General features: G+C 43.8%; 1 protein-coding gene across 4 annotated transcripts; it reads left to right on the top strand.

Annotated features, from left to right (window-relative positions):
- Window positions 1–3,953: 3,953 nt before the first annotated feature.
- kctd17 (potassium channel tetramerization domain containing 17) lies at window positions 3,954–14,609 on the top strand. Of its 4 annotated transcripts, none has more exons than XM_064323844.1 (7): window positions 3,954–4,473; window positions 8,492–8,600; window positions 9,209–9,300; window positions 9,638–9,733; window positions 10,005–10,130; window positions 10,754–10,874; window positions 12,333–14,609. In XM_064323844.1, exons 1-6 carry the CDS (start codon window positions 4,147–4,149, stop codon window positions 10,838–10,840), a joined length of 837 nt encoding a protein of 278 aa, XP_064179914.1. In that variant the 5' UTR covers window positions 3,954–4,146; the 3' UTR covers window positions 10,841–10,874; window positions 12,333–14,609. The 4 variants fall into 4 exon arrangements, with proteins under 4 accessions (XP_064179914.1, XP_064179915.1, XP_064179913.1 ...); XM_064323843.1 differs by having other exon boundaries at window positions 3,956–4,473; window positions 9,635–9,733; XM_064323846.1 differs by lacking the exon at window positions 3,954–4,473 and adding an exon at window positions 6,428–6,562 and having other exon boundaries at window positions 9,635–9,733.
- Window positions 14,610–16,768: the final 2,159 nt, after the last annotated feature.

The following is a 16,768-nucleotide window of genomic DNA, read 5'->3' as shown; positions in this document are numbered from 1 at the left end:
TAATTCATGTAGCAAGCCACAAACTTGCCTAACACTGCCTGGTCTATACAATTTCCCACACCTTTGGCTTTTCTATTGAAATATAGCTATCTGGCTAATATAACTAAATGGGGGGCAGTTATACAGTAATACAGGTTAGCCTTTTGCTGTTATGTATTTATTGGACATTTAGAAATATTCACTCATCTCCTTTTACTCCCAAATGTTGCCAGGTTATGAAAACCTGCCACTGGCTCACTCTGTCTGGTGCACTGATGCTACTACCCTGCGCATCTACAAGCACCGGCACTTCAGGCTGGCTAAGCCCTGTGCTGCTAATGACAGGATGTCCTTCAGCAGGTACCCTGGTCAGCACATGCTGGAGGGAGGGGAAGGTTATGCACCAGGCATTAGGGAAATTAAATCCATTCCATTAAATCTGTGCCCCCAAAAACAAAAACAAAAAAAACACGAGACACACTGTAACAAATGAACTGATGCTAAGAATATATTACAGCAAGGTAGCCTAGGCTACAAGATACTGTGTGCAGTATGCTGTACACTGAGTGGCTCTTATCTCTGTGTATTTATATTCAACGTACACACAATTTCCTCCTCTATGAACATAATGTTTATGCATACATGTCTTATCACACGATGGAATAGACATGTGAACCTTTATTGCCAATGTTAAGCACTTCTATTAAAAGATGTCCTGTACTCCAACATGCATAAACCTTTTACACAGTTTGCACATGCAGAACCATGGAGAGGCAGTTTTGTTTATTGACAAGCTCCAAAGCAGAATGAAATTCATCTCTGAAAAGGCTTGGTTGGTCCCTGAAGAAAAGTGCACTAGTAGAGCAGTGGTGGTAAGGCACAGTGCTTAAGTTAGCGCAGATTTACCTGTTGTGCACCAACAGGCTTTCTGAGGTCCCTGGATGATTTATACCTCCTGGGCAGCGATGCCCTCATGACACAGGCAACCAGCAGCACCTACAGCCACTCTCTGTTCTCCCTGGGCTTGGCAGAGGGTACGACTGGCACACGCCCTGGCACGCGACGGGGAGCAGTGGGCACAGACCTTCCACAAGGGCAACTCCGGTGAGGGGCAGTCGCCTCCCACAGGCTCTAGGGACTGGAGCAGGGAGTCATCGGTGACATGAAAGGAGATATAATGTGTACACATAGAAAAAATTATAGACAAGTGCAGGGCAAACAAATATATAAAACTATAAAAAAACAAGGATTGCCTGCACACTGCATAAGTAATGCTCCCAGTCAGTGTTTAATAAAGAGACAAGGTGTCGATACGTTCAGCTGCCTCATCTGAGTGCTGAACCTGAGCAAGGTGTCTCTTGACAAGGGGACTGAGGACAGGGCAGTGACTGTCATGGAGCAGATCCCAGGGTTGGTGGTGTACTCTGATCAGTATCAGCCTCTACAGCAGGGTGAGATCAAAGCCTGAAACGCTAAGTCACAGACACGCCCCAACCCCCTTAACCCCCGGCAGCCCCTCCCAGGTCACTCACAGAGATATACAGACATGCAGTGTGCATATTGTGCACTCTGGAATACATGCATTGCTTCATATGCATGCAAGAAAAAATGGATTAAACACATTCCCACTTTGCCTCTGTAGTTACCCCTTTCACTACCCAGTACACTATATGACCAAAAGAATCTTGACACCCCTTAGTGTGCACAGAGTCCTGACCGCATCCCCATCCAATACCCTTGGGATCAGTTGGAAAGGCAGCTGTGAGCCAGGCCTAATCACCCAATCTGTGCACCGACTGCACTAATGCTCTTCTGGCTGAATGGAAGCAAATTCCTGCAGCAACGCTTTACCATCTATGGCCTTGCCAGAAGAATGGAGGTTGTTATAGCTGCAAAGGATGGACCAACTCCATATCAATGCCCATAATTTTGGATGAGATGTTGGATGTCTGGTGTCCACATATTTTTGGCCATGTAGTGTATGTTACTTATACACTTTCCATCTTCCAGAAACACTTACATCAGCCTACTCTTGTTTTTCTGAGGCTTATTAGCTGTTCATAAAACCGGTTGATTTCTGAGGCGGTAGTGGTGATGCACACCGCACGCTGTGTTTCTGGCTTTAGTCACGCCTCCTTATTAATCCCGCCTGTCCTCCCATCCTGCCCTGCTGTAGGGGACTGATTTCCATATGGTGCAGCCGTTTGTGTTGGAGGTGGTGAACGGGCCAGGGTGGGCAGCCAGCCTTCTCCTGGAGCCAGCTCAACCGCGCTGCTCACCAAGGCCTGCCAGGGACATACAGCTTCGCTTTCATCGCCATGCTGTCCGCACTATCAGAGCCAGAATAGAGATGGAGGAGGAGGAGGAGGGTTGGTGGAAGGAAATAAGCTGATACGAGGCAGGCAGGCAGTAGCACTGCTGGTTTTCTGTTCATCCTGATAGTTAAGTCGGTGATTAATGTTACCAAATGGCCAGATTGCACTCACCCGGTGTCTCTCAGGTCTATATCGGTCCCTGGTTAGAGGGGATGAATGAAAGTCTCCAGCAGTACTACTGGCCTTGCGGAAAAGATTTGAGTATCCCTGGAATGCAAGATACAGTACATGCTAAGGGGCAGGGAGCAGCTGGATTCACAATAGATGTTAAACATATTTTTGTGTTGTAGATGAGAAAATTAGGACGGGTGTAGGCTGAAGGAATGGAGTGGACAATATTCATGTAAACCGCTAAGAGCAGGATCCTTTGAGCCTTTTTGTTTATCCATTTGATTGATCCAGCTTCAGTTTATTATAGTTCAGTGTTGTCCTATTTGTTAAATCTAATTGTACATACAATACATAAAAGCAGAATTTTTTTTGCTTGAGCCTTAGATCACTTTTTTCAATTAGAGATTTTTTTTGCTGCAGTTACAATGGTTTCAATATTTGGACTCTTTATACTATCCAAGAGTTATAATGAAATACTCCCAGGGCTTTGAGTTTTGCCTAAATAGTTGCTATGAATTTGCTTGAATATTACTTAAATTAACCTGTTTTTATATGACTTGGTTAGCACCGTTGGATTGCACTGTTGCCTCACTCTGGTTTCCTCACACAGTCCAAAGAGGTTAGGTTAACTGGAGAGATGAATGGTGTGTATGCCCTGGGATGGACTGGGAAACTGTCCAGGGTATCTTGGGTTTGCCACACTGTAACCCATAATGTAGGTGTTATCCAATTCATGCATTTCATTATCACCCACTGCTCATAAAATGTGAAATTTGATTTAGTATTTTTATTCAGCATTCAGTATGAACTGCATCAGTAATTGTGTAAGCGTGAAAGAGGGGTGTGGTACAACAAATAATTTCATTATTGGTGGCATGGAGGATGGGGTCCAATTTTTGTTGTAGTTGTCTTAGTGTGCGGAGTTCATACTGTCTGATTATAGACCTGGTGACAGTCTAACATAAATATTTGGGAAAAGGCCTGGTAATTGTAGCATTGTGTGTTTGATTGCCGGCTGGGACACTGCTCTTGTACTCATGAGCAAGGGACGTAACTAAAATGGATTATGTGTAAAAATGTAATGTGTGTAAGTCACTCCGGTTTGGATAAGAGCATCTACAAAATTCTGAAATGTACATATAATGACAGAGAATTGGATTCCCACTTTGATACCACACCTGGGTACCTTAACTCTACATCTGAAATGGAATGGGAAATTATTCGAATCCCCTCACTCTAGACCTGGTGGAAGTGCAAACCTTAATGAAAAACAGTGATTGAGAACATTTCAACCGCAAGGAATGAAAGTCATGGCCACTGAAAATGATAGATCTGCTACAGCCTACATATATAAATGAACACAAAACAGAGATATTTTTTGAGATTCAAAAAGATTCGCTCCAAAAAAAAAAGAAGGAAAAAAAGTCAGTTCCGCTCCCAAGTCCATTTTAAACTACAACGACCACAATGCATTACGCTTCCAGGCTTGGGCTATTCACTCACCACAGTGTAGGCGGAGAATAACGTTGTGAGTGAGGAGAGGGAATGCTGTGCAGCTAGACGGTGACGGAGAGAAGAACAGGGACGGAAGTATAAACAGAACCCCTGTCTGTCCATATACTGTACATCCCTAGTTTTTCGATTGGCAACGCAGGACAAACGAAAGCGGGTGCCGGAGGCGATGTCGGAAGCCAGCTCTTTACCGACTACTCATAGCAACTGCAACAACAATAATAATAATAACAACAATAACAACAAAGACAGCGATGGAAACGAGAGTACAACCACAGCTACCCCATCCCCTACCGAAACTAGCGCGTCGGAATCTCCGAGTCAAATCATAGGCAACGGTTCGGGGATTAATCCTGGCACCGGCGGAAACAATGGGAAATGGGTCCGATTGAACGTCGGCGGAACAGTTTTTCTCACAACGCGCCAAACCCTACTGAAAGAGCAGACTTCCTTTCTCTATCGGCTATGCCAGCAGCAAGATCTGCACTCGGACACGGTAAGGCGAGATTTGATGGGTAAGGGGGGTTTTGGTGGCAACCGGTTACGCAGTAGCAACCAGTCTAAGCGCGTCGGCCACTCGTATTATATTCGTGCATAAACCAGCACACATGGTGTCGGTGTGGAAATGCAACAAACGGAACGAATGGTGGTACCCAGTCAGATTGCGGCGCACGTGCACGGCTTCGTGTGTGGATGATTGGATACTGAGCAGTGTAGTGTGTTAGCATGACAGCAGCACCCTATTGCCGTAGTGTGAGTCTAGTCTGCCACTGGTCTGTAAGCGCTAATGCAGTCGTCCCTGAAAGCTGGCCATGTTGGTATTCCAGTGCGTCTGGCAGTTCTTGTGCACAGTGGACTGTAAAATGAGTGTTGCTCCAGCTCTGGATACAAATCGATGAATGGGGGAGGTTGTGAGCGAATGACCTTCACGGGTGCAGGAGCGGACAGAGAGACCTAAGACCTAATCTCAGTGCAGACCCCTCGTTCGTCTCCTCCTTATGGCCACCTGCCCCTATCACGCCTCTGGCTCTCCTCACCTTTTCACTGTCCCTATTCCAATCTCCTCGTCTCTCCACATAGCCACTTCCCCAGCTCTCTTCCATTTTCAGCCTCTATCATGTAATGTCTTTATCCATTACAGACCGCAGCCACCTCAAAATCCACTCCCTTTCTGCGTCCATCTCTCTGATCTCGGCTGTCATTTCACATTGTGTTATTTTGACCCTGGTTCGACCCCTTTCCCACACGTATGGGTTTACACTGGGTTTGGTCTGCCCGCTTGCATTGCTGGGAAAGCCAGCTGTGTCTCACCGGAGCAGGGGAGTTGGTAGGTAAGGCCAACAAGTCCCAACAAAGTCTTCTCTCCAGTGGCCTAATCTTGATTGATAGCACTGGAGCTGCACTGTGATACAATGATAGCAGAAAGCATCAGACCTCTGGAAGAGTGCTGCCCTGTTGTGTACGCAGTCCACAGACGTGCACGCTTCTTTATTAATATTAGTTCCACCTGTTTTCCACTCCCCCGTCCACAAGTGTGTAGAGCCATCTTCAGTCCTGTTCTTTCTTGTTAATCCAGTTTTGGTATCCTCTACAATAAGTTTATCTAGTATGTAAAACTATATGAGGAAATGAAGCATGGAGAAAAATTCAGGTCTCTTAAGTAATACGCTTAATCAGAAACTCAACCAAAACGTCCATTAATTCTAATGGAAATTGCCTTTTTTTTTAAACTAGTATGGTATGTACTCATGTTTGGATTGAAGAACAATGCTTTGACATTGAAGTTAGCTTTGTTTTGACTTACGCACAGTTTGTTGGTAATTATTTTTGTTTACCGTTCTTTGAAAAACTAAAAGTGATCGTAATAATACAGATTAAAATTTATAATGTCCTTCCCTCAGAGCCAGATTCCTCTACTTGCCTGAACTCGCCTGTTTAATAACATCTACTGATAAGAAGAGTGTGGATATGCAGCAAGCAAAATAATAGAACAGTTTACAGAAGGGAGCACAGAGTGACTAGTCCTATTTGTGCAATTGATACGGCTGTTGTGTGTGAACAAACATCTATGTATTGACTTATGCAGATTCTGTGGGGGGGGGGGTGCTCTGACGGGATGCATGTGGGCTGTGACTGTGAGGTGCATTGACGTGGGCATGTGACCAGATGTCACATTTGGAATATAGCCTAATCTGTCAAATTTTGTGATGCTGCTGCTTTTTTAAAATAGTTTTTTAATAATGGCGAGTGCATTTGACATGTGTGTGTGCGTGTCTGTGTGTGAGTGTGTGTTTACAGTTCTCTGCATTGATAAACAAAACCTGTGTGTGCCAACCTGGCATTTCTGTTGGGATTGAATGCCCCATGGACATTGCACCGCTTCTTTCCCTGTGCAAAATGCTTGGTTAAACATTAACGCTCTGCGTAGAGTCGATGTGTGCTTAACTGCATTTAATTTGTCTGCGTTAACGGCGCCACGTCTCAGAGGTCTGCTGTTATTCGGGTAAAATCTTAACAAAACTGTCAGACTGCGATTGACAGTCTCTATACAAATGGGATGCATTGCACTGAATGCAGTAACTAAGGTAACTGACAGCAAAATGAGTCTGCGCATAAGGTAATGTGCGGTGCTTGTCAAACTGTCGTGGCACGAGGGAGAAGCTTGAGTTGGATCTAATGTCAGTGCAGTTCTGGCAGTAGTTGACCTTGTGGATAAATGACGCTGCTTAATATAGTAGGTGCATTGAGTGGAGAACCAGCGGAGCGTGAAAATGGTGTGTTGTGGAAGTCCTCGCTGTCACTAAACAAAGCCTAGGCCTGTGACTGCAGGTGCTTTTCAGTGGACTTCTTTGCAAACAATCTCTATGCAAATAGCCTGACACGCTCTCAGCATCCGTCGGCCATATCGTTGCTGTGTGTGATTGTGTGCAGGTGAGCGTTCGCGTGCCGTTTGTGGTCTGTGTTAACGGCAGTGGATCGGCTGTGTAGTTTATGGAGTGCAGTATGCCCCTGGAAGCAAGCATACCCACCTGTCTGCTAGGACTACTGGTTGTGTGTGCGTGTGTGTGCGTGTGTGTGCATGTGTGTGTGTTTAGAGTATCTGCGCAGTGCATGGTGTATGTGAGTGTGTGTATGTGCGCTTTGCATGCTGTGACCGTGGTTGTGTTGTGAGTGTGTCATGTGCACGGCATTGTGTCGGTATGATGCACGTGTGTGTGTGTTGTCATGCATGTGGCATGCAGGTGTTGAAATCCATGTTATCATGTTGAGTCACGCTACATCCAGCGGTGGAGGCATCTGTACCTGAGGCTGGGGTGGGTGGGGCTTTTTTGGCTGTGTCTTCCTTGCCTTCCGCTCTCTGACGTCCTCATGCCTCTCCATGATCAGTGTCTAATTATCTCTCGTTGCCTCCCTCCTCACGTTCCCCACAGAGTGCTGCTCTCTTATGGCACTGTTGTTTTGAATTTGATCCTTCTCTCAGTTGACCCTGTCCATTCTCCTTGTTCTCTCTCTCTTCCTCCCTCTGTCTCCCCTCTTATCTTTCTCTCTGTCTGTCCCCTCCTCTCCTTTCTCACTCTTTCTCCATAACTCTCTCTCACACACACTCCCTATTTCTCTCCCCCTCTCATCTCTCTCTCCTTCTTCCTCCCTATTTCTCCCTCCCTTCTTTTTTTCTCTCTTTCTCTCCCTCCCTCCCTCTCAGTGTGCCTAAGGCTCAGTGTGTAATGCACATTCACACAGCCATGTAAAGGCAGGTCCACATAAGAAAAGGCCAAGTGATGTGAATGTAACACCCTCTCTGTGTCACCATAGATATCCCACTGCCTTTCAGCAGCCTGGGAGTGAAGGCAGCAAAGCAGGAAGTGACACAGACCATGCAAATGTGACCTTAACTATTTTACTAACATATCATATCTCAAGAAAGTCCCTCTCTCTCTCTCTCTGTCTTTCTTTCCCCCCTACCTCTCTCTCTCTGCCTCCCACTCTCTCTCCCTTCTTTTCTCTCTCTCTCTTCCTCCCTCCCTCTCTCTCTCTCTCTCGCTATACACCCCCACAGTTCTGCTCTTTTTCAGATGAAACTTTGTGCTCTGGCACCTTTCTCCTCCTCCTCCTCCTTTTTCTTAAAATAAAACACCAGGAGGAGTTGTGCTGCTTTTCCCAAGAGAGCATTTACACAACAGCTCTCCGTGCTGACCAAAAAATGTAATGAATACAAAGGAAATTCAGGCTCCATTTCCCAATATTTGGTAGCCAGCTGATTCCATGCACACTAGCTACTGTGCTATGATGGTAGTGTATCATAGTGGATGCAGAAGCTGCAGGTTCAAATCCCAAGTGGGACACTGCTATTGTACTCTTGATTGAGGGACATAACCTCAACTTCTTCAGTAAAAAGAAAAAAAATATTCAGCTGTACAAATAGATAGTAAACAAAAAGAAATTACAAAGCTCTCTCGTGTAAAGAAGTCATGTTAATTATTTTACTGAGTGCTTTTTCTCCCTCCCTCCCGCAGGATGAGACTGGAGCGTACGTGATTGACAGGGACCCCACCTATTTTGGCCCCATCCTCAACTACTTGCGGCACGGAAAGCTGGTTTACAACAAGGAGCTGGCTGAGGAAGGTCTGCTGCTTTTGAATGTTTCTCCTCTACCTTGTTCCCCTGCTCCTGTTCCCCTGCTTCTGTTACCTGCTTCCTGTTTCCCTGCTCCTGTTCCCCTGCTTCTGTTACCTGCTTCCTGTTTCCCTGCTCCTGTTCCCCTGCTTCTGTTACCTGCTTCCTGTTTCCCTGCTCCTGTTCCCCTGCTTCTGTTACCTGCTTCCTGTTTCCCTGCTCCTGTTCCCCTGCTTCTGTTACCTGCTTCCTGTTTCCCTGCTCCTTTTCCCCTGCTTCTGTTACCTGCTTCCTGTTTCCCTGCTCCTGTTCCCCTGCTTCTGTTACCTGCTTCCCGCTCCCCTGCTCCTGTTCCCTCGCTTACCATTCCCCTGCTCCAGTTCCCTGCTGTCATTCCCCTGTTCCTGTTTCCCTGCTCCTGTTCCCCTCTGGTCTGCAGGTGGCTCCATATAGATCCTTGTAATCTAAACCATTTCTCTCTGCCTTCAGAATTCAGATTGGAATTTAAATGTGTCAGATTGCACAGGAGTGCCACCTTGGATGTTGACTCCCCACGCTGATATTTTTATATATATGTAAAATAATGGGGTTTTTTTTGTTCTTTTTTTTTACTCCAGGTGTCTTAGAAGAAGCAGAATTCTATAACATCACGCCGCTCATCAGACTGATCAAGGAGAGGATTCTAGAACGCGACTGTAAAGCGACGCAGGTGAGGTGCAGTGCGCTCTGGAGAATCACGTATATCTTTCACTCACAAGTCCTTTGCTACACTCCCATCATTCGCACTGCGACTCTTCCATTTTTTCCCCTCGCTCTTTCTCTCAATCTCTCTCTCTTCTTTCTCCATCTGTTACCTCCCACTATTTTTCATTTTCTACCCAATGTGGCTGACTCTGGTCTATAAATATCGTGTTCAAAGAGAATAATGTGATATAAAAGGGACATAAATTCGATCACTCTCTCTCTCTGTCTCTCTCTCTCTCTTTCACACACACACACACACACACACACACACACACACACACACACACACACACACACAGCAGGTACCCCCGAAGCATGTGTACCGGGTGCTGCAGTGCCAGGAGGAGGAGCTGACCCAGATGGTTTCCACCATGTCTGACGGCTGGAAGTTTGAGCAGGTCAGTCTGCTGATGCGTTCTGCTAGGACTACGTGTTTGACTCACGGTGACTACGTCCCCCACAATGCTCAGCGTCGAATGGGAGACGAGCAGTCTTCCGTTCGCATTGCACACCACATGGAGAACCTTACGGTCTTCTGTTGAATAAAACTCCTCATGAGCACGACGGTGTTGAGGTTTGCCCTGTACAGAAGGGAAAAGTTGAGCTTGTTCACCTGAATGGAAGCTTGTGAACGGAAGCACCTCTCTCTCCCCCCCGTGCCTCTGTTAGATGGTGAACATCGGGTCGTCCTACAGCTATGGCACGGAAGACCAGGCCGAGTTTCTGTGTGTGGTTTCCAAGGAGCTGCACACGTCCGGCGGGGGCATGGGTGCAGAACAGAGCCACAAGACCAAGGTCAGGCAGCACACATTGGCCTGCTTCACGTGTATCACTCACACACGCACACACACGTACACACACACAGCATACACAACAATGCTAGAGGCAACAGAGACAAAGTATGTTTAGTCACTAGTGCACGTGCAGACACACACAAACCCATCTGTGTGCACACGCGGAGTATGGGACATTTTGCTGAGATTCATTTGTGGTTGAACTTTAGAACATTGGAGCGTTATGGTTCCACCTCTATGCTAAACACAGACGATGTGTGTTAACAGCATCATCCGCAGCAGTGAACGTTATCCCAGCTCTGATGCTGCACTATTCCGCACTGCACAGTCAGTTAGACAGGCGGCGCAGCGTGTGTGTGTGTGTGCGCGTGCGTGCGTGTGCCTGTGTGTGTGTGTGCGCTTGTGTGTTCGTAACATTTATATGCCACCATTTCATTTCAGCCGAAAGCATTTTTGTGAGAAGCAGACATTTCCCGTTAGGATCCAGATTTCATTCAGCGTCAGCAGGCCTCATTCACGCCTCCCACTGATTCTCATCAAACTTCTCTCCATTTTGTTTTTGTTGTTTGTTCGTTTGTTCGTTCGTTTGTTCTGCCCCCGTTTTCCTCCCTTTAACTGAGCAAGGCCTCGGAAGTGCAGGAGGAGGATGGAGCGAGGGATGAGGCGGAGGGAGAGAGAAATGACACCCCGAGCGAGTGGATTAGCGATTAACAGTCGTATTGTGTTGTCCCAAACGTTTTAATGGGTGAGGAGCGCTCCCAGTGTGTGGGGTCTGGTGGAGGGTCGCAGAAGGAAGGCTGTTAAATATGGGGGCCTGGAGTCCTGGGCCTGTCCATTCCATTGTGCTTTACACCATCACACCGCACTCAAATACCCAACACTGCCCTCTGTCCTTAGGAAACCCGACAGCCAGTGTCTTTGGATTGAAGCGTGTTTGGTGTTTCAGCCACTGTTGAGGCCTGTCATGTTTTAGCAAGCCTCAACCTGATGAAACCTCAGTAATGTGCTTTGTCAGCAAAAGTAAGCAGAAGGGATTCATGGTACATTGACATTACTGAAGCTGTCACAGTTCTGATGGGGAGAGATAGTGTGGCCCATTTACAATTGTGATTGATTGTGATGTCACTGCTACGCAGCAGTCGCAATTATTATGGGCAATAGAAAATCTCACTGGGTAAAAGAACATAAATGAATGACAAAGCTGGAGGGGCTGTCTCAATTTTGTCATAGTGTTTTATGTTACCTTTAGTGCTGGTTGCTGTCTGCATGCAGTCTACCAAGCAGCTCACCACGGTGTGACAGACTCAAACCGGTTTTAACCATGATCAGAATATCAGTTACGCAGTTAAGTCCTTGTGTATGCGTTGGTGGTGTTTTTTTTTGGCACTTCTTAGTTTTTGCATGCCAAATATCTCCCTCTTGGTAGAGACACTATGAATGTGCTGGAATAGTGGTGAGTGTTCGAGTGCAACGGAATGGATTAGCCCAGGTCTTTTTTTGTTGTTATTGCAGTTAGTGTAGCATTGCATGTGCGCAGGGGATTCAGATATGTACAGAACACTCAGAGGAGCTGAGCTCACAGAAATACACACACACACACACACACACACACATTATTGCAACAGTCACACAAAGCAGAGGCGGAAAATGTGGCGTGCTACGCATTAGCATAGCGTCACGTCCCGTTGCATTTCAGACAGTCCAATTTGCCGTGTCTGCGTGTTCTCTCAGACCCAGAGTGAACCTGAAGGTTAATGTGGACCTTAGCACTCATTAGACCTTTGACACAAATGGAAAGGCACAGAAAGAGAGAGAGAGAGACAGAAAAACGAGAGTGAGACCAAGTGACCATGAGGCAGCTTCCTTAACTTTTTGACACCTAAAACATTTTCCACCCTCAGCATTAAAAAAAAAAAAAAAAAGCTGAGTAAAGAGAATATACGGAAGCATTATTATTTCTTTGTCCATCGCTCACTTACATCCATTATCACCATTAACATCTAAAATCAGACACTCTCCATGCTTCTGTGCTAATCTGCTGACCTCACAGTCTTGGTTATGTCACTGAGTTCTGAGCCCTGGCTTCCGCGGGCCGGGTGGGGGTATGCAGTAGTAAGGGCTGTGTGCTGCATGCATGGGTTTTAGCTGATGGATTTGGGGGCTGCGCCTAACGCCTCTCCTCCTCTTCCCCTCCCCTTTTCAGCTCTTTCAGATTCACGGGTCCCGGATGTAGACTTGGCGGAGAATTGTATTTTTTGTTGGCTAGCGGAGCATATTTGTGTGTTCGATGAGGGGGGGGACTATTGTCGCTATTGTTTTTTGTATTATTACTGCAGCTTTATTTAAAAATAAAAACAAACCAAAAAAAAAATTAATGAATAAATTTGTGCTTCAAACACCAGTTTGGAAGAGTCAAAACGCAACACGGAACTACAACTGCTGTTCTCTGTTCTCCTCTGCTGCAGAGGGGTACGTTTTGCTGTCGGGTTATGTCAGCACTTCTGGAGAATGAAATGCCTTATGGCAAAACGAAACATTCAGTGTGTACAACCGAATCCTCTGTATTTTCAGGTAAAGAATTCAGGTAAATAAATGACATTTTTGGTTTTTTGTTATTAAAACTCATGATAAATAGGAAATAACCAAAAATGTAATTTATTTATTCGATGATAAAACCTACAATTAGAAAAATAAATAGACTGATAAGCGCCATGACTAAGTAGTATGATAAAAAAATATTAGAAGCGATTTGACTTTCCATTACCACATAAAACCACAATTAGCATGGCCTTCATCCTGCTCCACGTCGTCATGGAGCCGCTGTCTTCCTCCTGGCTTTGATGTCTTTTAATAATGAGCAGGTCTGCTTCTGATGATGTCATTATCAATAATGGGCGGTAACTTTAACATGAAAGCTCTTACTAGGAATCGCAGAGAATAGCACGGGTTGATTGAAATGAATGTTTTTGATGTCTAAACCTGTTAAACGAATGCCTCAAATGTTGCGTACACACGTGTGAAGAGGTCTGAGATCTTTCAAAATGGTGTTTGAAAAAATATACTGTCACGTTTAAAATGGACCTTTCCTATGCAAGGTCCTATGAAGCATTTTCTTTATTCCCATATGGATCTTAATGTTGGATAACAGTGTATGTATCTCGTTGCAGTGTAAGGATAAAATATCTGACTGTAATACGTCACGCGGTGAAATAATTTGGAATAAAATACATACAAGACGACAAGCATTCCCATTGAAAAACACGGGATGTTCCCTCCCGTCCAGGCCTGAGCTGGTGTGGCTGATCTGGTGTTCTGTGGCATGTACCAAGAACTGACTGCACACAGTCCTGAGATTTTTCAGTCCCACAGTGTAATTGTTTCACCGTTTTTACTAGCAATAGAGATGATTTGGTGCCTTGAGTAAAGCAAAAAAAAAAAAAAAAGTAAATAAATGCCATAGACGTGCGTAGAAGTGAATGAAAAGTAGTCGCTTATGTTTGTAGAAGTATTTATTTTTAAAAAGTTTTAAAAATGTTGTTTTGTTTCGACCCGGGTCATAGGAAAGGTTGTGTATATAACTCTATGTGTGCGCCTGCGTGATTGTGTATGCTAATGTGCTGCAGCTAAGTCCGCTCCTGCATGAGTGTGGACCGTACCGATGCCACTGTCTACAGGGGTAGGCACGCGGACATCCCGGTTATGTCACGACGGGGCCCGTCAACGATCTCCGGATTTAAACAGCTCTACACGTGGGTCTCTCTTACGGAGGATTCTGCATCTTCACCAGAAAGCTGCCCCTCTGCCTTCTGTGTCCTGCCACCCCCACCCACCCCCCACCCCCCATCCCATCCTACACCCTTGTAAAGGAATTGTAAGAAGCTGTTCCAACACAGGTCAAGTAGAGGAATAATTTATAATATTTTTTTTTTTTATTTGAATAATTTGGAGTTTTTGGAAAGGGTGGGGCCTGGCTTCATTTTCAGTTGCTGGTCTGTCATTGTGGTAAATCGTGAAGATTAGTTGGCTGTTAAGACAATCGTCAGATAAGGTAGAGGCCGTATAATATATATATATATATATATATATATATATGGTACAGGTGTGTCTCTGCCCTACTCATTTAGTCTTTCCTTTGGGTTTTTTGATAACTGATATGAGTGTACAGTATGCATTTTTAGACTGGGTGTGCATGTGATAAACTAGAACTACCTTGAAAGGGGCCAAAAGAATATGCTTGATGCGCAAAGACTATAACAGCCTAACTTAATTTACTGTGAAGTAAACTGTCTCAAATCTGCTCCTGACAGTCGACCACACCATAGCCCTCTTTAGTGATCATTGGCATTTCTGTGTCTTTCCTGTTTTGTTTTTTTTTGTTTGATGATATATTTTGTATTCTTTATTTTCCTGTTACACTCAGTTGCATCTTATTGGAACATAATTGGAATCTGTCACAGAAACCCCCAGAAAAGTTTTTTTTTTTTTTTTTTTTAATAATTTTGAATTGTAAAACATTTTGTGGTGTTGCTATGGGTTCTTGATATTTCGTAAGTTAGTTATGTCATATTTCTGGATTTGGATGCCTTCGGCTGGTTTTTGGGCCCATTAACAAGCGATGCAGTTTTTATATTGGCGCATACATTGATGAGGCACAGATTGCTTCCTGGCATTTCCCCATTCTGTACAGTGGCCGCCCTTACGGAAATAAAATATTACCGAAGATATATTTAAATAAAATATATCACCAAGATTTTCCACTTCACAATATATCCTCCTAAGGCCCAGCAATTCATTTTGAGTCTGTGGTCTTAATCTTAAAAACCATATATTCTACTATGCGGAAACCAACAAGGGGCATTCAATTAAAATAGAATTATAGTTTGGAAAGTATTTTCACTGTAATGCTTTTTTGAAATCAAAGATACTTGTATTACGTAAAAAATGTATAATTTTTAAACTTTTTTCCCCCGGGATCTCAGGAGGATATGCGTATTACAAATTATTGGCACGTTCATATATTGACTATATTACACTGCTGTGAGTGTGAAATATATTTAAGTGATATTTTAAAAAGGTAACATATATTGCAGTGTTTGTCATTTCCATGAGGATACTGTGTCTGAAACCTCATTAATTCGGCAGACTGTTCTGTCGCTCCGGTACGAGTAATCTTGTTGCAGATCGCTTGTGCTTCACTTGACTTAATAGACCAAATAAGAATGTGACTGCGCACACTGATTTTGCAAGATACAATCATTGTTGTGATAAAGATGAGATAGCTTTGTTACCTTAGACTGAGATGGGACAAAATAAACATTTCGAATATGTTCGAAACGCTTTTCCAAATGAACAAATGTGCGTAACAACCTTTTGCTTGTGCTCATTCTCCTTAACGAACATCGGTGTCATTCTTGTGTTTGTCGGAACTACGCCTCAACGATTCATTATTCTTGCCAAAGATGCAGGAAACATCTGAAAATATTTTTTAGTATATATGTTGCCGGCTTGAAAATAAAAATGTCTTGTATGTCCTTAAATATAAGCAATCTTTTCATGAATTTCTAAGATTAATAGAACAGCCCAGTGCGCCCTCCACATTTTTTGAAGTTGTGTTTTGTATCATCATTGGATTCAGTTGCTAATAAATAAAACGTTTCTTTTTTCAAAAAGACTTGGTGTTTACGTTTTAATTAATATGGTCTGGTGCAAAATGGTATTGTGGTGTCTTTGTGGAGTGCTTTGGAAATGATTCATTATGCAAAAATAATTTAATTGACACAAGTCACCACAAAACACAATATAGAAATTCTTAAGGCAGTCACAATACACTGAAGGATTTTTAAAATGAGTAAAATATGTCACTTTTTAAAGGTTTTTAAGAAATTATTTAAAAATATTTAAAGGTAGCAGAGTTAACACTATCAATAAGCACTCTGTTATGGCAACTCCATTTTTACATGATTGTTACTCCATTGAGAAATACCAAGACTGCAGATATTTACAGTTCAGTGCATAAATACATTGTAATTTGTATTTTTATCGTTTACTACACCATATACTATACATCTACCTTTCAACTGAAACAACTGACAAATTGAAATAACTTACCATTAACTCAGAAAATAAATACAGTTGGAAAATATACTGCCTCAGTGACAAACAAAACGGAAGAAGTAAAAATGAGCAAAAGAAGAATATTAATTGGTATGATCACTAGAACATACAAAGATACAAATATTGACACATTCCAAAAGTTTTCATCCTATCTAATGATATCTTTTGGTTTTAATACAGGTAGTCTATCAGGAGCTTAGTTTCCCTATGGGAGTTTAAAGTTTTTTCTACAGAGTAGTTGGATAAGTGGAATGTTAAGATAAACCTACACGTCTGTGTGACTCCTATACATTAAATGTTGGTGCACAGAAGTACAAATAGTCTCAAGAAAGAAGTATCAAGAAAGTATCAAGTGTCACTTGCTGTTGTGCTAACAGGTCTTCAGAAATGTCTGTCCTCTGCATCACTGGGAGAGTATACCTGTGATCAGCTGGTAGGTATCTTGTGAGGTTAAGTCAGTGCTGGGGGCTACAGGTTGGTGGATAGGTTGGTCTGTGGGACCTGTAGCAAGTATGTGGTGATACT

This window comes from Anguilla rostrata, chromosome 2 (assembly GCF_018555375.3).
Source record: "Anguilla rostrata isolate EN2019 chromosome 2, ASM1855537v3, whole genome shotgun sequence".
Lineage (NCBI taxonomy): Eukaryota > Metazoa > Chordata > Actinopteri > Anguilliformes > Anguillidae > Anguilla > Anguilla rostrata.
The sequence above is the reverse complement of the archived record's forward strand: the minus strand, read 5'-3'. Positions and strand labels throughout refer to the sequence as shown.

Excerpts from the sequence above, each read along its gene's own strand:
- kctd17 (XM_064323843.1), top strand. The coding sequence starts at position 4,147 with ATGTCGGAAGCCAGCTCTTTACCGACTACTCATAGCAACTGCAACAAC. Across the intron at positions 4,474-8,491 it reads AAGATCTGCACTCGGACACG|GATGAGACTGGAGCGTACGT; the intron begins GTAAGGCGAGAT and ends TCCCTCCCGCAG. Across the intron at positions 10,131-10,753 it reads AACAGAGCCACAAGACCAAG|GCCTCGGAAGTGCAGGAGGA; the intron begins GTCAGGCAGCAC and ends TAACTGAGCAAG.